Below are 23429 nucleotides of genomic sequence, written 5' to 3'. Positions count from 1 at the left end.
TTAATATATTTATTTTTTTATAAAAATAATTTAAAAATATTTTATCCTATTTATATATACTTAAATGAATATATAAATTTATTTTATTTTACATTTATTTTTTTATATTTATATATCTATAATTTAATTACATTTTCGTTTTTTTTTTCTTTTCCTAAAAAATTTAATTAGTTTTTAATTATTTATCATTCTTCTGAAATCCATTTTATCCTTTTACCATCTTCCCATATTCCTTCTTTTTTATCTCCACTAGGTAATATTATCCAACCTTTATTTTACTAATATATATTATTAAAATTTATTAAATTTACCTTTCCCATTTTATTTTCCGTTTTCCAATATCCTTCATATATTTTACCATTACCCCATTCGAAAATTCCATATCCGTGTTTTTTATCATCAAGATATTCCCCTTTATATATTTTTTTATCAGGCCATATTGTTTCTCCTCTTTTTATTTTTATTATATATATAATTATTTTATATTTAAAAACAAAGCAACAAAAATACTTCCCATTCATTTTATTATTTAACCATTATCCTTTATAAGTTTTACCATCAGACCAAAAATATTCACCATAACCTGAAATTTCATTATCAAAAAATTCTCCTACATACTTACTTTTATCTGCAAAATATAAAATACCTTTACTGTTTTTTTTTCCATTTAAGTAATTTCCCTCATATTTCGCATTATCTGGCCAAATCTCAACACCTTAGCCATTTTATAAATCATCTTTCCATTCCCCTTCATATCTTGCACCTCCACTATGAATATATACTCCATGTCCATTTGCCATATCGTTTTTCCAATCACCTTCATATATATCTCCGTCTATATGTGTTAGCTTTCCTTTACCATGTGCTTTATCTTAAAGCCATTCGCCTTCATAAAAACTACCGTCTGGCCATGTGTGTTTACCAAAACCATCTCGCATACAGTCTTTCCATTATCCAGTGTAATTTCCGCCATTTTTCATTTGGATTGTTTATATTGTTATAGGTTCAGATTTTCCTATTGTTTAATTTATTAATTCTACTTAATCTTCTATTGGTTAATTGTCACCATGTCGGCTTCTTTTTAAAATACTGTTTACTTTTTTTTTAATTTAAGTGTTTTTATATGTTCTATTTATTTTTTTGTATAATATAATACCATTTTATTGTGGTTTTTATGTTTGGGAAATATTTTAATCATATTTGGATTTTTACGAATCATTATTTTAATTTTAAATATTTTTATTTATATCTTTGGATGAATCTAAATTCTATTATTCTTTTTATATTTAATTTATTAAATTTTGATTTTTGGGTTAATCTCTATCTTAAATTACAACATATTCGTTTTCTGTATTAGTTTTACTTTAAGCACAAACACAATTACAATTTCCCATTTTATTTATTTATATATTATTGCAAAATAAAAATAAATTTACTATTTATTAATCGTTTATTTAATACAAAAAATTTAATTTCTAACAAAACATTATTAATTTATAAATTAAGAAAAAATAAAATAAAAAAAAGCTAAATTTTTTTGTTTTATTTGTTTTTTTTGTTTTAATAATCATAAAATATTTGTAATAAGTTTCGCATTTTTTTATTTTATATTTAATTGTTTTATAAAATTAAATATAATTATATTACTATTTTATTTTTTAATATTTTAATATTATATACTTAAAATCTAAATTTGTTTAAAAAATAATATAAATATTTGATTTTAATAAATAAAAATATTTTTAAAAAGAATTTGATAATTAATTCATTTTTAAAAAAAAAACCAAAATCTATTTTTTTTATAAAATGTTTTATTAAATACTTATTATATTATAATAAATCTATTTTTACAAAAAACTTAATATATCAAATATATTTTTTTACCTTAATATAGTACACTTAAGTACTTTCTATATAATTAACTAATTAATATGATTTTCTTGTTTTTTAGAATTTTCATTTTCTACTTAAAATATTAATTCCCCTTTTTACTATTATATTCAATTTTTTTTATTTATCTCTTACTTGATTTTCTAAATGTATATTATTTTTTTGACAATATTATTATTAAAAAATCGAGTTTTATTTTTCATTTAATCTAAATATTTTATATAATTTTATTTTATTTAAACATTTTATTATATTATTACTGATTATTTACTTGTAAAGTATTTAATAAATTGAATTTTATTCATTTATTTCTATAGAAAGATTTTTTTTTATTTAAATTTATCCTTTATAATAACCTTTTTAATTCCATATTTTATCTATGCTTTTCAGACTATAAATTTGCTTATGTTTATTAGAATAATATTATTATTTCCATTATTAGTTTATTTTATATTTTAGTTTTTTAAACGAAGTTTAAAATATATTCTAGAAATAAATATAGTTGAAACTTATGAATTTATTTAACCTTTAACTTAAAAAAGAAAAAAATATTTACAGGTTTGCTTGAATTTTCAATAAATGAATTTTTGTGTTTTATATAAACTTCTATAATGAATTAAATATATTCAATTTCAATTAATGAATTACTTTAAAATTTTGGTTTAAAATTCAGATGAATAGTTACTTTTTAATTGCTTCATTTTTTAAAATGATAAAATGATTATTGTCAATTTTTTAACTTTTTATTCATGTTTTATTAAATATTCATTTCTTAATTGATTGATAATTTTTTGTAAATGGACAATAAAATTTAAGATACTGGAGTTAGTAATTCAGTAAAAAGACAGGAGTGTTAATTTTTTATACTTCATTACTTTCAAATAAATATATAGATTAAACATTGTATTTAAATATTTAAAAAATATTAACATTATATCTTAAAATAAATTCCTTTTTTTATTTTTTTTGTAAAAAAATAGTTCCTTTTTTTTTAGTATACATTCGATGAAATCTTGTCTTCTTTTGGTTTTTCAAACAAATTTAAAAAGGGAATTCATTAAATTGAAAAATTATTTTTTAATATTATATTTTTATTTTTTTTCGAAGTATAATGGAGTTTTAGAAGTAAATTAAGCATTCGATTCTTTAAAAGAAAGAAAATTTAATTTAAATCATTTTTATAAACTATTTATTTTTAGATTATTTTAAATCTTTCAAGAAATCCCTAAAAAATTGGTTTAATATATTTATAAAAAAAAATAAAAAAATCTATCTTAAATAATTTTTATAAATCTAGATTTCTCACAGAGTCTTTTCTAGGTAAACCTGAAAAAAAAAAAAAAAAAAAAAAAAAATTATTTCTTCCAAAAATATAAAATATATATATCGATCATCATAATTATTATTCTTTAATATAAATTGATTTGGGGGATTATTATATAAATTATTTTTTAAAGAGTTTATTATGAAAATTAGATAAGAATATATTGTATTTATTAAGAATTCTGTATTGGTTTCTAATATTATTTAATCTCTAAGTTTATTTAATATTTATCTTCTTTTTCATTTTCTCTGTATTTTTATTTTTGAGATAATGTCTAACTCTACATTTTAAATTTACATTAACGTACTTTATGTCTAAATATCTTATATAAACTCATATTTTATTTCATTTTTATATATATATATTTTATTTGGCTGATTATTTCTTTATTTCTTACAAAATCATTCCTATACTATTTATCGAATAAGAAAATACCAACATTTAAAAATCATATTTATAGTTAGAAATGTTACTTCATAAGATTTCTTGGAAGTGAAATATCTTCCATAACTAACAGTTTTATTTCATTTTCTTATGATTTTTTTTTAATATATAAATAAATAAACTTATTGTTATTGTAGTAATGGGTAAATATTTATTTTTTCATATATGGGCAATAATTGCCATGCTATTATAAATTTATTTTTTTAATTATATGGTTTAATTATAAGACTATGTGTCACTAAAATAAAAAAAATAGTCAAATTAATAAGTTTAATTATATGTTTTTTAATACACATTCTATATACTATTTTTTTTATTATAGTATATCTTTTCATTTTAAGAATAAAATCTATTCTACTATAATATAATAGATAATAATTGTTTTATCTATAAATCTTAAGTATAGAAGGAAAATTAAGCTTTATATGTTAATAAAAAAATATGCTTTAATATATTTAAAAGTCATTTTTTTATACATTAAATTAATAGATAATTTTTTAAAAATAAGTGCTAAAAATTTAATAGAATATCGAATATATAAATTAGAGAATCATAAAAATAAATAGTTTGTTTGTAATTTATTGCAATAAATAGAATTATTGAATTGAAAATATAAACTTAAATATAATGTGGAGAAAATTTGGTTAAACAAATAAAACTTTTTTCAGTTTTAATTGTTTAAATGATAAATATATAATTCTTTTTGATAAATTTTAATTTTTTTAATAATTATATAAATCTTTAGATATGGTTTTATATATTAATTATATTATTTTCATAAATTTTAAGTATATTAATAATTAGTTTATTCCTTATTTCACCATTATTTTTAATTTGACTAATTTAAATGAACATAATTATTTATTCCGTATATAATTTAAATTTATTTACTATTATTATTGTATATTTTCTTGTAAAAGAGCGTATTATTTGTGTATTAATATAAAAGTTTTGTAATTTAAAGAAATTTTCTTAAATTATTTATATTTACTGAAGTTTTATATTTCTTTTTAGAAATTTAAGAAAATCTAATAATGATTGAAATTTGGTTTTTTGTTTTGTTTTTATTTAATTTTTTTAGTTAAAATTAATATTTTAATATCTCCAAATTTTTATGGGATTTAAGCTTTTGATATATTTTTATATTGGAAAAATATATATCCATATAACTCCTGATATGAAATCTTAGTGACATTAAATATGTATAAATTCTATTCATATATACAGAAACATATAAAAATTAATTTATATTTATACAAGTATGTTATTCATTAAAATTATTATATAATAATACAATTAAAATATTGTCAACACCAAAATTAAATAAATATTTTTAATTATATAATATTAGTTTCATGATATTATTCAAAATATATATTTTTTATATAATCAATAATTAAAAACTTATATATACTTGTTGAAATATACTACTATAAAAAAAAGTATCATTGATGTTTTTTAAGATAATAAATAAGCAGTTATTAAGTTGAAATTGAAATAATTTTTATTTATTTTTATAATTTATTATTAATATAATAATGACAATAAATTTATTGTTTTTTTATTTTTATATTTTTGTATATCAGAATTTAATTTAAAAGGTAAATAAGTATTTTAACTATATTAAAATACTTATTTTATAATTTACATTTTGAAATTATTATTAATTAATAATTTTTTAATATTTATTTTTAAATTATTAGAATAAATCTAAATTTATTTTATTAATTTTTGTATAAAATTTTATTTATTATATTATAAAAATAAAATGATTACTAATAATTCATAAGAAAGTACAAAATATTTCATAATTGAGCAAGTAGATAGAGGACTTTATGACTGGTCTTTACATGAATATATAAATGTAATGGATTATTTAAAAAACATAAATTCAAAGCTTGTATTTACAAATGCAAAGAATTTTTAAGACCTCGAATCAGATGAAAATGGAAATTATATAAAAAATATCAAAATTTTAGAAGAAGAAGAGAAAAAAAGAGGAGGAAATTTAACTTTGAAATTCGAGAATAAATTACCTTAATATATAAAAGATGATAAATTATTAAATTTATAAGATTAAAATAAAGATATATAAATTCCTTTTAAAAGAATTGTTTTATTAGATATGAGAGGTGAAAAAGAACTAGAAGTATATTTTAATATTATTTTTTTTAATTTTTTGTTTATTATTATTAGCCGGCTGATTTTGATAAATTTGATGCTTTTATATTCGGAGGTATTTTAGGAGATCATCCTCCAAAAGATAGAACTAAAGAATTAAGAGATTTAAATTTTGAATATAGAAGATTAACAGAAATGTAAATGACTACTGATACAGCTATTCTTACTTCTAAAATTATTCTTTTTGATAAAATTACATTGAATAATATACTTTTTGTAGAAGAACCTGAAATTGAAAATAAAAATAAAAATGGTTAATGTGAAGAATCTTGTTAAATGGAAGGATTCACATATGTAAGTGCTATGTATGATATTGAAAAAGGATCTTTTAGTAATAATGCAGATAAAATAAATATACCTATTATGCCAGATAAAATAAAAAACGAACTTCTTTTTGTAGATTTTTGATATAAAAAACATAAGATAAATATTTTTTAATTAAAATATATATATTTTTATTTTGTTTGTTAATATTTAAAGAAAATAGATTTAAATAATATTCTATTTTTTTATTTATTTATTTTCATTAATATTATTTAGAAAGTAATTAATACTTTAATTAAAATATAAAATTTAATTTTTTCTTAAAAATAATATAATTATCAATAAAAACTCATAAAGAATTCATATTTTAATATAAAAAAACAAAGTCTATATTTTTGTTTTTTTTATAATATTTAAATATTATTGAATTAATTTGAAATCTAATAAAAATTAAGATTTAATAATTAAAATAAAAATATAAAAAGTATAAAACTAAAAAAAAATAAGAAAAAAAAATAAAAAAAAAAAAAGTAATATAAAAAAAAAAGTAATATAAAAAATTAAAATAACAAAAAATTAAATAAAAAAAAAATTCAGATATATAAAAATTTAAAATGGGTAAAACAAAATATTCAAGAGAACCTGCAGTACCTACCAAAGCAGTAAAAGCTTCTGCAAAAGATTTAAGAATCCATTTCAAGAACACTTATGAAGTAGTTAATGCGATCAAAGGCATGAACTTAAGTTTCGCTTAAAGATATCTTAAAGATGTTTTGGATCGTAAAAGATGTGTTCCTTTTGTAAGATTTACTGGATGTATCGGTAGAACTGCTTAAGCTAAGGAATTCGGAAGAACTTAAGGTTTTAAATTATTATAAATATTTTCTTTTTTTCTTAAAAAATAAAATAAAAGGAAGATGGCCTGTTAAATCCGTAAAAGTTATTCTCGGATTATTAGATAATCTTTCTGCAAACGCATCTGTATATATATATATAAATAATAATTAATATTAGTTAATTTATTTTTAATTTAAAAAAGGCAAAGAACCTAAACAGTTCCAATTTGGTCTTAGCTCATGGATAAGTAAATAAAGCTTAAAAGGGAAGAAGAAGAACTTATAGAGCTCACGGAAGAATCGGACGTATAATTTAATATATTTATATAAATATACATATTTATATATATAAATATATAACAATAAAAATAAATATATATATTTTTTTTTTATTTTTTTATAGCTTATTTAAATTCTGGATGCCATGTTGAAATTTTCGCAGTAGAAAAAGCTGCATAAGTTAAAAAAGAAGCCAAAAAAGAAGCAACTAAAAAATTAACAAGAAAATAATAATAAAAAACTAAACTTGCAATTGGAAATTGATTATATTTGCTTTTTTTATTAAACAATATAAATTTTTATGTGTTTTTTTATTTTTTCTGTAATTTTATTTTTTAGAAATATATTCTTATTTAAACTTAGATTAAAAACAATCAGTTAATTTTTTCTTTTCCTATAAATACTTTTTTTTTATATATTTATTTTATTAATAAAAAAAAAAAAAGTAAATTAGATATTTTTAAAAATATTAAATAAAATATTTTTATCTAATAAAAATAATAAAATTAAAAATTTTTAAATATATAATATATATATTTTAATTAATAAAAAAAAATTTATTTAATAAAAATATTCAATATATAATATATCTAACTAAATAGATATTTTTTTCCATAAATATATATATTCCATATTAATATATATATATATATATATATATATATATATATATATATATATATATATTTTAAATTTTCATTTTTTATATAAAACATATTTAAATAAAATTATAATTAAAATGTTTATATAATAAAATTATACATTCAATAACTAAGAATGTATTAGAGTAAATTAAAAACTTTTAAATTCTGTAAGCATAATGATAAATTTATGATTAATGTTGAAGAAAAACCAATTCCTCTTAAAGTACTTATTTTAAGCTGATTTCCTATTAAATATCCAATAGCAAATAATATCCTTCCAGCAATGAAGAGACAAGCAAGCCAAATAAAGTATAACTTTTGTTCTTATTTTTGATTTTAAATTAATTAAAATGTCCAATTAGGTACAAATATTAAAGCCTATTCAATACTATTATATAATATTCTTTAACATATGATAACACATTATGGGTCTTTTCCTAAAGCTGGATTAGGACTTTTGGTCAGTACTCTAAAGAAAATTGTCAATATAACAATAAAGATGAGATAGGTTGAAAAATATACTAAAATAGTAATATTAGATTTAGTTTTTGTTCAAGTGTTTATATTTTTATATCTTTAAAATAAGGATCAAGTAAATTGATTTTTAAATAAGAGCTTTTTATTACAGTTATAGCAAAAACTAAGTTAAAAGGAAAAAGGAATGCTGTTAATATTTTATTGTCCCCCATATTATTTTTATATATTGAATATTTTATTTTTTATTTTTTTATTAAAATAATAATATCAAATATTAATATCTTATTAAATTAAAATTATAATGTTTTTTTATTTTTTTTAATAAAAAAGTAAAATATTATAATTTTTAATTATTATTATTATCATAATTTATAAAATATTTCATCAACTAAATATTTATTTATTTATCCCATTTTCCTTTTAGAAAATATTAAATACTAGATATTATTTTTTTAATAATATATACCATCTTTCTATTAGTAAACTTAAAGAAGATTCATTCGAATTGTATTTTAATTAATTTAAACATATTTCCTTAAAAATAAAGAAATAAATATATATATAAATAGATAAATATAAATATATATATATTATATATATATATTTATCAATTTTATTATTATAATTTAAATACTTAAATCTAATAGGCTTATTCAAATTATTCAATAAAATTTTAAAGTTTTATTAAATTTAATTTATTTTCTTCGTCTATTATTTATTTTTAGTATATATTAATCTTTTACTTATTATAGATTTCTCCTAGTATTAATAAAACTTGATCTATAATAAATATTATTATTTTTTTATTTATAAAAAAATACTTAATTATTTCAAAATTTCTTATAATTTTTCAAAATTTTTTTCACCTTTTGTTTTTTTTGTTAAATAAAAATAATAATAAATTTTTAAATTCAAATTTTTAATATTACATTTTATAAATTATTTAGTTTACATTTCATTATTTTTTTAAATGCCTTTAAAATAAAAATAAAGAAATTATTAAAATCAGAATAAAATATATATTAACTTTATATATATTCTATTTATTTTTGTATTATTTCTTATCCTTCTTAATTTAGATTATTCCATCCTAAAAGACTTATTATTATTAATTTTAATAATTTAAAGAAAATAAAATAAATATACTAATCTTTTATATCTTTATAACTTTAATTTATCATTATTAATAAATAAAAAAATTAATTAAATTTAAGTTTTTTTATTAAATATATATTAAATAAGTATTTTTATATTTTATATATCAAAAATAAATTTACTATATTAAAAACATAAATAGAACAAAAAATATATATATTTACTATATAAACTATTTTAAAATTTAAAATTATTTAGTTTTTTAAAGCATCAACTACTAAAAAAAAAAAAAAAATCCTGCTTTAAAAGTTTATTTTAATACATTTTTTTTTTTTTTCATTTTTCAAATTTCTTCACAGGAGAAATATTACTAATATTAGCAACCAAAACTCTACCACTACTATACATAGATTTTCTAGATTTAGATTAAATATAAACGTCATAAAGGTTTTTATTTGTAGCATTTTCAGCACCTAATTAACTTAATTTTTTTTCATAATCTTAAATTTTAGTAGATGAGTCTTTAGAATCCATAAAATGATTTTCTAATTATTAATATTTAACAATATAATCATTCAATTATTTATCTTTTGATAAAATAGCATTTTTTAAATTTTAAATTTCTTCTTCTAATCCTGTTATATGATTATTATGCGAATTTTTAATAGTATCAAATGCAAAATTATTGAATTTTTCTAATTTTAATCTCAAATCATTAATTTCTATAGCTTTTTATTTTTCTAATTAAACAATATAATTATTTAATTAAACTATTTCTTAATTAAGTTGATTTTTTTCATTTTCCAAAAATTTTCTATGGTCTTAATTAATATTGGATTCTTAACAAACGACAATTAATTATTCTTTATTATAATATTAAATATTAATCATATATATATATATATATATATATTTATATATATCTATGTTTTTAATTTATATGAATTTTTTACCTTTTAATTTCTTATTTTCATTTTCTAATGAATATATTTTAATTTTACTTTTTTTAAGTTTTCAGAATAAATATCATCATTTATTGATAATTTTTTTTTAACTTCATCTGCTTGAATTTTATTTTGATAATCTGAATTTTCAATTTTCAGAAGAAGATCTTTTATATTTATTTTTAGATTTTTAATATCTTCCTCAAAATTATTTTTCTAAAGTTTATTTGAGGATATAATTTTATCCATTTCATTATTTTTGTGAACTAAAATAATTTTCAGTTTTTCAATTTCTCCTTCTAAAAATTAAATTTGCTTAATTTATTATTATTAACAATCTTAATGAGATTAATTATTTCTATTTAAAGTTTCTATATATTCATTATATTCACGTTTTTTTTCTTCTTCTTAAATATTACATTTTAATTTAATTGTTTCTATTTCACTATTTAATTATTCTATATTTATATTATATTAATTTCTTTGCTACATTCTTTCCATGATTTAATCTTCTAGTTCTTATATTTTCTATTATAGAATTTTCTTTATGTCTTTATTTTCCTAAATCAGGTCGTTTATTTGGTTTTCATGGAGCTTTTTTAAACCCTAAATATCTGTAGTATGTAAATTTGCAAGTTTATCCTATAAATCATTAATTTCTTCCTCCTTTATGAAATTATTCTCATAAATTTTTTTCTTTAAGAGCTTGATTTTCGACTCGAATTCCTTCAAGTTCATTATCAAAGTTTTTTTTTTAGGCTTTATTTTACTAAATGAGGTTATTAATTTCCTAATTTTTAATTTCAAGGAGGTTTTTAAGTTAATTGATTTCACTTTCTAGTACGTCCAATTCACTTTAGTGTAATTATTTGAATGAATTCAACTATTCGAGACTAAGAGCGTCCTATCTTCTTTTTAAATTTTCGATTTCTTTCGCATTATCGAGTTCTTATTGACAGTTTTTCATTCTTAATTTTTCTTTTAACTCATTTAATCTCTAAGTCTCTTATTCGGTATATTTGTTGCTTTCTTAAAGTTTGTTTTCAAGATTTTGTAGTTCTTTTTCCCTTTCGTCAATTATATCTTTCGTTTTTCGCAGTTATTCCTCGTAAAGAGATATATTAGAACAATGAGATCTCTTAATAGACTCGATTTATGTTTAATTATCATTCATTAGTTATTGTTTTTTTTCTTAAACCTCCTTTTCGCGTTCTTATTGCATTTTTTCGTTTAATTAGCGCTAAGTTTGGAGTTAGTTCCAAAGCTTTTAAATCTCACTTTCATAGTTCGCCTTTATTTAAATTATAGAATTCATTTGGGTCTCATATTTAGACTTCCATATATCAGATTCGGTGTCGTTTTTGAGAAAATTATTTAGATAATTGGTCGTTTTCATTTATTAGTGTGGCATTTTGTTTTAAAATATCATCTACTTTTTGCTCAAGGTTTTTGACTTTTTTAGCCTTGAAAGAAGCGAGCTCGTAGGTCAGTGTTTACTTAACACAAAGAGGTTTCGAGTTCGTTACAGCGACTTTTCCATAATTCGACTTCATTTTATTGGTTTTTGGGGGGGGGTTATGTGCTTTTTGGGACTTTATTAAGTATTTTCTTAACGGGCACTTTGCTTTATACTTTAAAAACTTCTTTTAGGAGATATTTTATTAACTTAATATGATGAAGATGGCTTTATGTATTATATGGGACTTATAGAATGGGTTGGGGAAGAGTTTTAGTACATTATTTTCTGTTTTGTTTTTCTTTGTTAAAATTTTATTTTTTTGTTTATTAATTTATATACTTGTTAATAAATTTTATTATTATTTTTTTTAATAATTTAATCACAAAAAAAAAAAAAGGCAATAAAAATGAATAATGATTGCCTATTTTTTTTACAATCGAGTTTTAACAAAAAAAAAATTAAAAAATATAGAGATATAGAAATATATAATTTTTATTAAATTTTTATTTATTGTGTTTTTAAAATTTTACAATTTATTATTATTATTATTTTTTTTTGATTTTTTTAAAAAAATAAAAAGAGTGTTTTTTTTATCGAGATATATATATATATATAATATATTTTTAATAAAGATTTTTATTTTAATTCAAAAATAGTCTTTTTTCTTTTTTATTATTTTATTATCTTAATATATTTTAAAAATATAAAGAACTCATGTTTTTTTATTTAGAAATTGTTTCTATTTATATATTTGTATTTATATCTAAACTGTATGTCTTTTAAGTAATTTAATTCTAATAACTATATCATTAAAATTTTCTAAATAAAAATAAAAAAATTACTTGTTTTTCATATGCATTTATTTATGAATTATTATCAAAATAATCATTATTTTTTCTAAAAGTACTCTCTGTCTATTAAATTCTTTCATTTTTAGAAAAGCAATACTATGTATTACTATTATTATATGTTTATATGTTAGTATTATTATTTTTATTATAATTAATTTAAAATGCATTTTTTAATTTTATTTATATTTATTTTTTAGTCTTTTTTTTTTATTTCGCATTTGTATTTAGCTATATCGTTTTCTTTTTAATTATTTGGAATTTAATGTTATATACTATTATAATTTTCATCAATATTCTAATAAATTTTATTTTAAAAATGCTTTATTAATTTTAATTGAGAAGATTAATTTATGTTTAAACTATTTTTTTTTCTACACATTTTTGTTTTATTTTACTTATCTATATTTCTAATTATTAATTTATTATAATTTTCTTGTTTTAATGATTATTTATTTTCTATTAATTATTATTACATATTTTCTATTAATACTTTTAGTTGTTGTTCAATCTTTTATATAAATATATATTTATTTTATAAAAACTATATAAAAATTAAAAAAACCCCTATTCGTCATCTTATTTCTGCTTCTAATTTTTAAAGCTATTATTCATATTTATAACAATTAATACATTGTTTCTATTATTCGGATTATTTCTTAAGTATTTACTCTAGTTAATCTCTTATCATTTTAATGTTATAAAATTAATATGATTCTTTTATAAAATGTCTGAATTTTGCTATTTATTATAAAAAATGAATAATATTATTATTTATTATATAATAGTTATTTTAATAAAATATATATAAAAAAAAAATATTAATACAATGTTTTATTAGATTATTATTTAAATTTTTTATATTAAATAAAATTATAATTATATTCACTATTTAATATAAATATAAAAAATTATATTTTTTTAAAATATTATTAAATTAATAATTTATATTTATTTAAGAATTATAAAAATTATATAAAATACCAAGAATAATAGATTAAAAATTAAGAATTATAAATATTATTTTAATTACATTAATTATTTTATTTAATAGAAAATTAATTTTATGAAATTTTGAATTGAAATTAAATATGAATTTTTTTTAAATAAAATTATTATTTAATCTTTTTCTATTTTATATTTATTATTATTATAAAATTTAGAGAAAATAAAAAATGAATTTAAATTTAATTAATTATAAAATATCAGAAAATCTAAATTATATTATATTATTAAGCTTTTTGTAAATTTAAAATAAAATTAATAATAAAAAAATAATACAGGTAGAAATATTGTAATTTACATTATACATTGAGATAATTAATATAGAGGATAAAAAATACTACTGATTAAAAAATAAACAATGTAAACTTTTTTATGCTATTTAACTATTAATAAAAGATATCTTTGATAAAAATTATGAAAAATAAATTAAATAAATATAATAATAAAAGTTTTGAATAAAAATAAAATAATAAAAAAATAATGAGCTTAATTAGTATTATGAAAATAAAATTTTTAAGATATATATATATATTGAAAAAAAATATATATAAAAAATAAATTTTTAATTTTTTAATTTTTTAATTTATTAATATATATTTATATATACATATATAAAAATATATATATATATATATATATATATATATTATATATTTTTTTATTTATTTATATATATCTAATAAATATAGAAAAATATATAAAATTATTTTATATATTTACTTTTATTATATTTTTATATCTATTATTTTTAAAAACATGTTTTATTTTTAATATTATAATTTTATTTTAATATCTCTAAATAAATATATATTCACACAAAAACTAATTATTTTTTATAATATTAAAAATTTACTATTTTTTTATTGTTTACTTACTTTAGTTTTTTTTTGTTTGTTATTTTATAATGAATTAGAATAGCACATATTTTAATTTATAACTATATCTATATATTTTTAATTTTTTTTATATATTTCATTTATTTATGGTTTACTTATTTAAATTTTAAAGAATTTTTTTATCTAATATAATATAATTATTTAGCAAATCATTATAAATTAATTAAAAAATAGACTATTACTTATGTATAATTCATTTTCTTAAATAAACTTATGTTTATGGTGTTTAGGAACTTTTTTTCCTCCAAGTCATGTTTATTTAAATAAAGTCATATTACCAAAAGAATATTAGGTTTAAATTGAATGATCATCATATATGGATTATAAAATGATTTTATTTTTTATGATATAAATAATTTTTATATTGAATATTTAATTAGATTTAAAAACTATATTTAATTATTTATATATATATATATATATATTTATTTTGTTTTTAATTAAAAATAATATTTAAATTTTTATTTTTAGTTATTCAGGCTTAAGTATATTCTAATTTTTCTAAATCTTTTTCAGCAATAAATATACTTTTTAAATTGGAATGACTGTTTTCTTAGCTATTTTATTAACTTGGCTTTTTCGAAAATTCGGATTTATTTTATTACTTTGACATTCTGATACCTTATTCGGAAGAATTATGCGAATGAGTACTTGAAGCAAGAGAGTTTATTCCCAAAAGTTTTGTATTGTTAGTATTTTATGCTTAATATGATTTTCTGAAATAAGGATTATCATTAATAAGGGCTTAATTAAATTATTTGTATTTATTTTTTCTAGCAATTTTTTTAAGTTCTTCGTCCATTTTATTCGCTTCATTTTTTTATTAGTTAATTAAATCATAATATTATTACTAATCCCATTATTCTTTTAAATTATATGTTTTTCTCTCTGGAGAGTTTAATTTAGAATTACTTCGAGATGCATTTAGGTCTTAAAGAGATATTTATTTTAAAAATTTATCTGTCTGATCTTAATCGAATTCTTTTTGGAGAATAGATGTTATGGAATTGTCTCTTTTTTTTTTTTTTATTGTCTCTTTGTTTTCATATTCTTCATCTTCTATTGCTTCTTCTTGGTTTTATTTTAATTTATGTCTTATTAAAATTTAGGATACTTCTTTAAAAAAAGGATCTTCTTCTACTTATTCACTTTATTTTAAAATTTATATTTATGGATATTATTATTCTTTTTCATCTTTTAATTAGAAATTTTATTATTTTATTTACTTTTTTATTTTTTTTATTTAATTAAATTTTTTTTTGTTTTTATTTTTTTTAAGTTTTTTTTTTTTTTTAGTTTTTTTTTAAGTTTTTTTTTTTTTATTAAGCATTTTTTACTTTATCGTTTTCTTATAAATCTTCGTTTGAATGGATTGTATTAAGTTTTGATTTTATTTCTTAGTATTATAATTCTTATATATCGTTGTTGTTTTATTAAGGCTATGGATGCTATTATTAATTATTCGCTATATATATGTTTAGATTATCGTTTTTTATAAAAAATTAAATTTTTCTTTATTATTAAAATAACGGTTATTAATTATATTCTTCTTTTCTTTTTCCACAGCATGTACCCATTTTATAAAAAAAATTATTTTAAAAATAAAATAAAGTTTTGTAATTTTTATTTATTTTATGCAATTAATAATTTGAAAATATTATTAAAATATATATATATATATATATATATATATATAATAATATATAAAATACATTATAAATTTTTATATATTTTCTGATAAATTTATATAAAATATATATTATTTATTTAATTAATTTTTTTATTATATTATTATAAAATTTATTAATAAATAAATTCATTATTAGAATCTAATTATTATTATATATCTAATTGGGCAATTGGTCTAGTGGTATGATTCTCGTTTTGGGTACGAGAGGTCCCGGGTTCAATCCCCGGATTGCCCCCTTTTTTTCTTTTTTTTCTTTTTTTTTATTTTTTTTTTAGGAATTTAATTTAAACAAAAATATAAATATAAATTAATTAATTATATTTTTATTATACTAATAATATATATTTCATTTTTTATATATATTAATAAGTTTGTTTTAAAAAATTAATATATATTTTCATTTATTATTATTTTTTACAAGAATTTTTATATTAAAAAAACAAAAATATATATTATTTGTTAAAATATCTTTTAGAATTTATATTTTTATTATTCTCGATAAAAATTCATATTTTATAATCTGAAAGTTAACCTGAAATATAATCTAAAACTTCTTTCTTCATTGACATTAAACCTCCATTTTAATTATGAAAATCTTCCATATTTTCATCATATTAATAATTATTGGCATTTATATCAGTAATAAATCCTCCAGCAGCTGATATTATAGCCTCCAAAGCACAAATATCCCATCTAGATGCTCCTTTGGATAAATAAACTAAATAATCAGCTTATTTTTCTAATACCATCAACCCTTTTTTTCCAAAACCTCCTTTTCTGATAATTTAAACGGGCTTAAGTGCTTATATGGTATCTAATTGTTACTAAGAAATTCTGTTTTGGGAAATAGTAGCTACTAGATTATCCAAATTTGAATTATAAATAGGTTTTTAAAATTCATAAGGTAAATAAAACTATCTTCCTTCTTCATTTAATTCGCTTCCATAAGCATAAAAAACTTGATTAACCTAAGAATGTGCGAAATAAATTTTCGGATTATATTAATTATTATCATCATAATGTTGTCCTACAATCCCTATTGTGGGCAATCCGTTTATTGTAACTCCTATAAGAGTACATACGGAGTCTAATTCTCCATTTACATAGGATAAAGTACCGTCTAAAGGGTCAATATAGACTACTGCATCAGATATATTTAATTAATTATTTAAGTTGTTTTTTAAGAAATATTATTCTGGAATCAATTTTTTATTTAATTTTTAGAAATCATAATTTAAATCTCCTGTGTAACTTTTTTTTTTTTATTATTATTATTTTTTATGCTTTGTTTTTTTACTCTATTTATTCTTCGGCTACTATTTTTATTTAAGGGAAAAATTAACGAATTCCTTTTATTATTAATGCTTGGCTTTTCAAATCGGCTATTGTCATAGGATCATTTTTTCCTTTCCATTGTTCACCTAGAGAACCTGATTTTTATATTTAAGATATTATTTTAGATGATTCTAGTGTAAGTTATAAACATATTGATATAAATTCACTTACTTTTCCTATATTTGACATTTTATTTTTTTAATATTTTTATTTTTAATAAATATCAATTTATGTTTTTTTTTTTTTTTTTTTTTCATAAATATAATTTTAAATATATCCATTGCTTATTTTTATATATAATTAAATTTTTCTTTATATGATTACCTCAAATTATGTTTTTTTATATAAAAAACTATTATATTATATTTTATATTTAAATTTATTTTCATCTATTTCCGAAAATTATATAATAGGATCTTTTGTAATTTAATAAAAATGATAATTTTTCAGATTAATTTTATAAAATAAAATTTTAAAATTAATTTTAAATTAAAAAAAGTAAATATTTTAATTGCTAAAGACTTAAATAATTTATTTTAGATTAAAAATTTAATATTGAAGTTTAAATTATCTTTATTTCAAATCTGTAGAGAAATATTAAAGAAACGAAGTTTATATATTTTATACTAATTCTTAGGAGTATTTTTTTTTTTTAAATATAAACTAAATGTTTCATTATACATATTAATATAGATGAATAAATATCTATTATATTCTTTTTTATTTAAAATTATTACTTATTATGATTATGATGTATTTTATTTTTCTATAATTTTTTTTAAAAACTTAAGGCAAGAAAAAATGGAAAAATTGACTTTTTAAAAATTATTATTATTAGAAATTGTATATATTGAATTTCAAAGGAAATGAATTACCATAAAATCAATAATTAAATAAAAATTTAAAATGCAAAAAAAATAAAAAGGAGTTATAAAGGCAGATCATATTTTTTTTTTTTCAAGACTGCCTACAAATCTAAAGTTATAATTAATTTTAAATTTTTTGAATATTAATTATTTTTAGTGCTTTCATATATATAACTAGACTTTATCTTTATTATATAAATAATAATTAGTTATATAATAATTTAATTCTTTGAAATTAAATAATTTTATATAAATTATATATATATGAGTTTCTAAAGTCTTTCTTTAATTAGTTTGACTTTTAACAATCTAATTTAAAAAGTGAAGTATAAATAATTTTTTTAAATAAAATAATTTAAAATTGTCCTTAAAAAAATAAAAGGATTTATAATTAATTAATTAAAAATAATAATATTAAATAAATAATATATATTTTTTATTTTTTAAATTTTATTAATATATATTAATCTAATTTTAGATTTTTTTTTTTTAATTTCGAAAAACATATACATATATAAAAATTTTTATAAAAATAACTTTTCTTTCATATATAAAATATTATATTAATAAGTTAGAGGGAAAAAATAACAAATATTTATATAAATAATAATAATAAAATACAAAATAAAAAGCAAAAAAGGAGGAAAAAAATAATATAAACAATTATAAATAATAATTATTTACATAAAAGAAGTAACCAAAAAAACATTTCATATTTTTTATATTTCCATCATAAATTTTTTTTATTAAAAAAAAAAATAAAAATCAATAAAACAATTAATAATGAATTCATCATTACTTTCCTAATAAAATAAGCCATATTAATTACTAAACTAGCATTCGAAATATGTCTAAAAATATATTATCAAGTCCAAAACCTAAACAAATATAATATATTCGGACGTATATAAGATCATATCGATAATAAATAACGATTCATTAGTCATGAAGGAGGTAATAACAGTACATAAAGACGGAAAAATACAAGAATAATCTAAAAAAGCAAGTATTTTATTAGAAAATGAATATAATATAACACGAAGGATTAATAATTTGCATATTTTAGAGCCTAAAAAGTTGAAAAAACATAAAGAGGGGATTTATATATTGAGTGAATTTGCAAGAGGGAAGGACTGCTTTGAAGTACTCATATAAAAGAAGTAAGAATTTTTTAAAAAAATGTAATGTTTATACAAGAAGAAGGAAGAAAACTCAGAAATTGATGAGGTAGAATGGAAAAAAGGAGAAAATTTACTATAAAGTAACATAATTAAAATTAAAAAATTGGTAAAATAAATTGGAATTGCCTTATTTTACTTACATTAGGAAAAAAATATAGCACATAATGATATAAAACCGGATAATATATTTATTTTTGATGAAAATTCTTAATTTAAATTAGCGGATTTCGGTTATGCGAAAAAAATAGGGTTTAAAGATTTTAATGAGTGTTTTAGGTTTTTTTTGAATAAAAAACCTGGCTATTTTGCACCGGAAATCTTCAATTTTTTAGGAATGGATTAGAGTATTGTTATTGACGAAAAAAAATGTGATGTTTTTGCATATGGGGTTAGTCTCTTTTAGATTATATTTCATTAAAATCCATATTTTATGCATGGGTGTTATTAAAAAGATCAGATTTATTAACTTTTGTAATTTAATAAAGAGGTTTTTTGGAATTAAGTATCTTCTATGATAAATTTATATTCTTAATATACTAATGTAGATGATTTAAAATCTTTGCTAGAAGGAATGTTGGAATATAATGTGAAAAAACGATTAAATATTGAGTAAATAATGGAACATCCATGGATTTAAATACATATTTGAAAACAATTGTATTTTATAAAGTTTTTTAATTTTATATATAAAAATATTAATTTTAAGACGACTTAAAATAAGTATATATATGTGTTTATATATTTTTTTATATTTTTTATTAGTTTCTATTAGTATTTTATAAATTATAAAGAAGTTTTTTTCAAATATAGTTTGAGAATAATAGAAAGGTTTTTTTTAGTATAGATAATAAAATATATATATATATATATATATATATATATATATATATATATATATAATATTTTTTTTTTTTTTATTTTAACCAGATGTTTTTATAGTTCTTTTTTTATTATTATTCAATACGCTTTTTTTTATTTAAAATGGATATTGTAAGTGTAATTCAAAAAATATAAGAATTCTGTTTTAATTTTTGTAATCTAATATGATTAATTTGCTTAATTTATTATTTTTTTTATAAAAAAATAATAATAATTATATTTGATTAGATTTAAATTTTTGATATAAAATTAAATATATTAATTTTATTTTATTAATTTATTATGTATAATTTTTTTTTATTTATATTCATAATATATAATTTTATTTATTATTTATATATTTTGTTTTCTTTTTTTTTAAAAAAAAATTAAATTTAATAATCTTATATGAAATATTCAAAAATACTATTATATATAAAATATATAAATTAAATAATTAAAATATAATTTATTTATATATAAATAAAAAAAATAACTATTTATATATATATATTTTTTTAATTAATTAACACTTTAGGTACATATATTTATAATAAATATTTGATATAAAAATTTTATATTATTTAATATATAATTATTTTTCATTAAAATATAATTTTTAATAATATTTACATTCGTCTTATCTTATTCGTATAAATTAATTATTTTTTAATTATTAAATTTAAGTTAATTTTTATTATTAAACTCTTTAGAATTCTTCCAAATATTCTTCAATATATATTCTCTGACTAAGCTTAAATTATTCTTATAAATTTAATATTTTTTAACATTTTTCAATGTCCTGTTTATCTTCAATAAGTTGAATATATTATTTATCTAATATTAGAAATTAATATTCCTAATCTTATTTAATGAATTTATTTCCAGATTTTATTTGATTAATAAATTAAGAATCTTTTATAGAAGTATTTATAAATTCTTATTAATATATATTAATATTAATATTAATCAAAATTGTTTATTTCATCCACTATTTCAATAAATTTTTATATTATTTTTTTAAAGTTACTACTCTCTATTATTTTAATATCAATGCCTTTTTTATTTTCTAAACTTTATTTTTTTATTTTATTTATTTCTTCCTTTTTATTAAATTCCCCGAATATCCATACTTAAGTCCTTTATATCGACACTATAATCCATATAGTTTATATTTTAAGTCTTATTATTTATAATTTATTCCTTATTTTTTATTTTAATCTTGTTTATCCTTATTGGTTATATATTAATCATCATATTTATCATTATTATTTAAATTTTAATTATTATAGTCCTCATCTAACCCTTTTTTTAGGTTCTTAAAATTTTCTAAAAATTCCTTTTAATATTTTATTATTCTCGAAAATCTTCTGTTTCCAACACTTTAGTCTTTATTAATAACATTATCTGTTTTCATATTATAGTCTTTATTAAAAATATTCCCTATTTACCCTTTTTAATCTTTATTGGTAATAATTCCTATTAATACACTTTAATTTCCTTAAGAAATAACTCCTATTTATACACTTTAAATTTTATTAGTAAGATCTTCTATTTATTAACTCTAATCTTTATTTATTTTTCCTATTTAAACACTCTTATCTTTATTTATATTTTTTATTTAGACACTCTAATTTACTTCTAAAACATCTTCTATTTATAATTTTTAATCATTATGTATATTATTATCTATTAAAACAATCTAATCGTTATTAAAAGTATCTACTGTTTAAAGACTCTAATCTTTATTAAAAATATCTCTTATTTATACACTTGAATTTTTATTAAAAGTGTCTACTATTTATACTACATTCTTATCTTTATTGGTAATATTATCTATTTAAATACTCTAATCTTTATTAATAATATCTCCTATTTATAAACTTTAATATTTATTAGCAATATCTCATATTTATATACTTTAATCTTTTTTAAGAGTAACTTATATTTATTTATTTTAATCTTTATTAACAATATCTTCTATTTATAGGCATTAATCGCTATTATAAATATATTCTATATATATGCTTTAATCTATATTTATTTTTCCTATTTATATACTTTAGTTTTTTTCAAAAAAATGTTCTATTTAAGCACTTTAACTATTTTTTTGAATTTAATTAATTTAATCACTTTAAGAATTATCATTAGTTTTTATATTTTGGAATTTCATTTAATCTATTTAAGCACTTTAAACTTCTTTTAATATTATTTTTTCACTTTAAGAGCCATAATGTTATTTTAATTAAATAAGATTTTAAAATTATTGATGTTATTATATTTATTAATTTATTTAAGTTAATTAAAAAAACTCGTTTTAAGTTAAAATAGAAGAAAGGATTTAAAAAAAATTATTAAATTTGTCAAAATTTTAATAACTAAAATCTTTTTTGAAATTATCTTATAAAATTTAAATATTATTTATAAAAAATTTTATAGTTTTTTAAAGAATTAAAAATAATAATTCTTTCTTAACAGAACATATTTTTTAATGTTTTAATTTTTTCAATTTCTTAAACTGTTTCAAAAAATTTTTATATTTCTATTTAATATTTTTAGAATTTATCTTCATATTTTTGCTATAATATTATCATATTTTAAGCATATATATTACTAATTTTTTAATATTTTAATTATAATTAATTCATTTAATCTTTAAATTCGTATAAAACTTAAATTAAATTAAAGGAATAACCAATTTAATTTATATTGAAAATATTAATTTAATGAAATAAATAAGAAAAAATAAAAATATCATAATTTATTAATTTTTATGTTGTAAAAAATTATATATAATTATTAAATAATTAAAAAAATAAAAATATTATAATATTTATTAGTAAAAAAAAAATAATTATTATTATAAAATAAATAAAAGAAAATATATTTAATTTGAAAATAAAAAATAAGATT

General features: G+C 16.2%; 7 protein-coding genes and 1 non-coding gene across 8 annotated transcripts, besides 44 other annotated features; 3 read left to right on the top strand and 5 right to left on the bottom strand. All coding sequences in view use genetic code 6, as the record gives it.

The window, feature by feature from the left end:
* Nucleotides 1-185: 185 nt before the first annotated feature.
* IMG5_151800 (hypothetical protein) lies at nucleotides 186-1334 on the bottom strand (the record flags this gene model as incomplete). Its single annotated transcript, XM_004030820.1, has 4 exons — nucleotides 1157-1334; nucleotides 511-1096; nucleotides 312-450; nucleotides 186-278 (listed from the first exon to the last, which is right to left on the bottom strand). Exons 2-4 carry the CDS (start codon nucleotides 978-980, stop codon nucleotides 186-188), a joined length of 702 nt encoding a protein of 233 aa, XP_004030868.1. The 5' UTR covers nucleotides 981-1096; nucleotides 1157-1334.
* Nucleotides 1335-1532: 198 nt separating this feature from the next.
* Nucleotides 1533-1562: a microsatellite.
* Nucleotides 1563-3219: 1657 nt separating this feature from the next.
* Nucleotides 3220-3245: a microsatellite.
* Nucleotides 3246-4341: 1096 nt separating this feature from the next.
* Nucleotides 4342-4387: a microsatellite.
* Nucleotides 4342-4401: a microsatellite.
* Nucleotides 4402-5783: 1382 nt separating this feature from the next.
* Nucleotides 5784-6247, top strand: IMG5_151790 (hypothetical protein; the record flags this gene model as incomplete). The annotated part of the gene is made up of 2 exons (XM_004030819.1): nucleotides 5784-5807; nucleotides 5855-6247. The coding sequence occupies 2 exons, from the start codon at nucleotides 5784-5786 to the stop codon at nucleotides 6245-6247; spliced, it is 417 nt and encodes a 138-aa protein (XP_004030867.1).
* Nucleotides 6248-6569: 322 nt separating this feature from the next.
* Nucleotides 6570-6694: a microsatellite.
* Nucleotides 6597-6694: a microsatellite.
* Nucleotides 6611-6663: a microsatellite.
* Nucleotides 6656-7597, top strand: IMG5_151780 (hypothetical protein). Its single transcript, XM_004030818.1, has 4 exons — nucleotides 6656-6964; nucleotides 7017-7084; nucleotides 7143-7245; nucleotides 7343-7597. Exons 1-4 carry the CDS (start codon nucleotides 6718-6720, stop codon nucleotides 7480-7482), a joined length of 558 nt encoding a protein of 185 aa, XP_004030866.1. The 5' UTR covers nucleotides 6656-6717; the 3' UTR covers nucleotides 7483-7597.
* A 60-nt stretch (nucleotides 7598-7657) lies between these two features.
* Nucleotides 7658-7771: a microsatellite.
* Nucleotides 7666-7770: a microsatellite.
* A 57-nt stretch (nucleotides 7772-7828) lies between the features above and the next one.
* Nucleotides 7829-7906: a microsatellite.
* Nucleotides 7856-7905: a microsatellite.
* Nucleotides 7907-8888: 982 nt separating the features above from the next.
* Nucleotides 8889-8943: a microsatellite.
* Nucleotides 8893-8943: a microsatellite.
* Nucleotides 8919-8944: a microsatellite.
* Nucleotides 8945-9237: 293 nt separating this feature from the next.
* Nucleotides 9238-9281: a microsatellite.
* A 1042-nt stretch (nucleotides 9282-10323) lies between these two features.
* Nucleotides 10324-10357: a microsatellite.
* A 3892-nt stretch (nucleotides 10358-14249) lies between these two features.
* Nucleotides 14250-14281: a microsatellite.
* Nucleotides 14280-14344: a microsatellite.
* Nucleotides 14345-15191: 847 nt separating this feature from the next.
* IMG5_151770 (hypothetical protein) lies at nucleotides 15192-15388 on the bottom strand (the record flags this gene model as incomplete). Its single annotated transcript, XM_004030817.1, has 1 exon — nucleotides 15192-15388. A coding segment is annotated over one exon (197 nt), but the record flags the coding sequence as incomplete, so codon positions are not given.
* A 405-nt stretch (nucleotides 15389-15793) lies between these two features.
* Nucleotides 15794-15888: a microsatellite.
* Nucleotides 15795-15910: a microsatellite.
* Nucleotides 15839-15891: a microsatellite.
* Nucleotides 15849-15913: a microsatellite.
* Nucleotides 15871-15904: a microsatellite.
* Nucleotides 15872-15903: a microsatellite.
* A 248-nt stretch (nucleotides 15914-16161) lies between the features above and the next one.
* Nucleotides 16162-16194: a microsatellite.
* A 43-nt stretch (nucleotides 16195-16237) lies between these two features.
* Nucleotides 16238-16297: a microsatellite.
* Nucleotides 16252-16292: a microsatellite.
* A 102-nt stretch (nucleotides 16298-16399) lies between the features above and the next one.
* Nucleotides 16400-16439: a microsatellite.
* IMG5_151760 lies at nucleotides 16440-16511 on the top strand. The gene has a single exon. It is a non-coding gene; the product is annotated as a tRNA-Pro (tRNA).
* A 1-nt stretch (nucleotide 16512) lies between these two features.
* Nucleotides 16513-16547: a microsatellite.
* Nucleotides 16513-16548: a microsatellite.
* Nucleotides 16549-16782: 234 nt separating this feature from the next.
* Nucleotides 16783-17800, bottom strand: IMG5_151750 (hypothetical protein; the record flags this gene model as incomplete). Its single annotated transcript, XM_004030816.1, has 2 exons — nucleotides 16783-17527; nucleotides 17574-17800. The coding sequence occupies 2 exons, from the start codon at nucleotides 17798-17800 to the stop codon at nucleotides 16783-16785; spliced, it is 972 nt and encodes a 323-aa protein (XP_004030864.1).
* Nucleotides 17801-17879: a microsatellite.
* Nucleotides 17880-19235: 1356 nt separating this feature from the next.
* On the bottom strand, nucleotides 19236-20256 carry IMG5_151740 (hypothetical protein; the record flags this gene model as incomplete). The annotated part of the gene is made up of 1 exon (XM_004030815.1): nucleotides 19236-20256. A coding segment is annotated over one exon (567 nt), but the record flags the coding sequence as incomplete, so codon positions are not given.
* Nucleotides 20257-20510: 254 nt separating this feature from the next.
* Nucleotides 20511-20561: a microsatellite.
* A 143-nt stretch (nucleotides 20562-20704) lies between these two features.
* Nucleotides 20705-20821: a microsatellite.
* Nucleotides 20786-20876: a microsatellite.
* Nucleotides 20790-20875: a microsatellite.
* Nucleotides 20794-20839: a microsatellite.
* Nucleotides 20877-21170: 294 nt separating the features above from the next.
* Nucleotides 21171-21221: a microsatellite.
* Nucleotides 21222-21971: 750 nt separating this feature from the next.
* Nucleotides 21972-22061: a microsatellite.
* A 6-nt stretch (nucleotides 22062-22067) lies between these two features.
* Nucleotides 22068-22148: a microsatellite.
* Nucleotides 22078-22148: a microsatellite.
* A 38-nt stretch (nucleotides 22149-22186) lies between these two features.
* IMG5_151730 (hypothetical protein) lies at nucleotides 22187-22510 on the bottom strand (the record flags this gene model as incomplete). The annotated part of the gene is made up of 1 exon (XM_004030814.1): nucleotides 22187-22510. The coding sequence occupies one exon, from the start codon at nucleotides 22508-22510 to the stop codon at nucleotides 22187-22189; it is 324 nt and encodes a 107-aa protein (XP_004030862.1).
* Nucleotides 22220-22557: a microsatellite.
* A 766-nt stretch (nucleotides 22558-23323) lies between these two features.
* Nucleotides 23324-23429: part of a microsatellite that runs on past the window's edge.
* Nucleotides 23345-23391: a microsatellite.
* Nucleotides 23395-23429: part of a microsatellite that runs on past the window's edge.

The sequence above is a fragment of the Ichthyophthirius multifiliis genome, assembly GCF_000220395.1.
Source record: "Ichthyophthirius multifiliis unplaced genomic scaffold scaff_1120509251164, whole genome shotgun sequence".
NCBI lineage: Eukaryota > Ciliophora > Oligohymenophorea > Hymenostomatida > Ichthyophthirius > Ichthyophthirius multifiliis.
The sequence above is the reverse complement of the archived record's forward strand: the minus strand, read 5'-3'. Positions and strand labels throughout refer to the sequence as shown.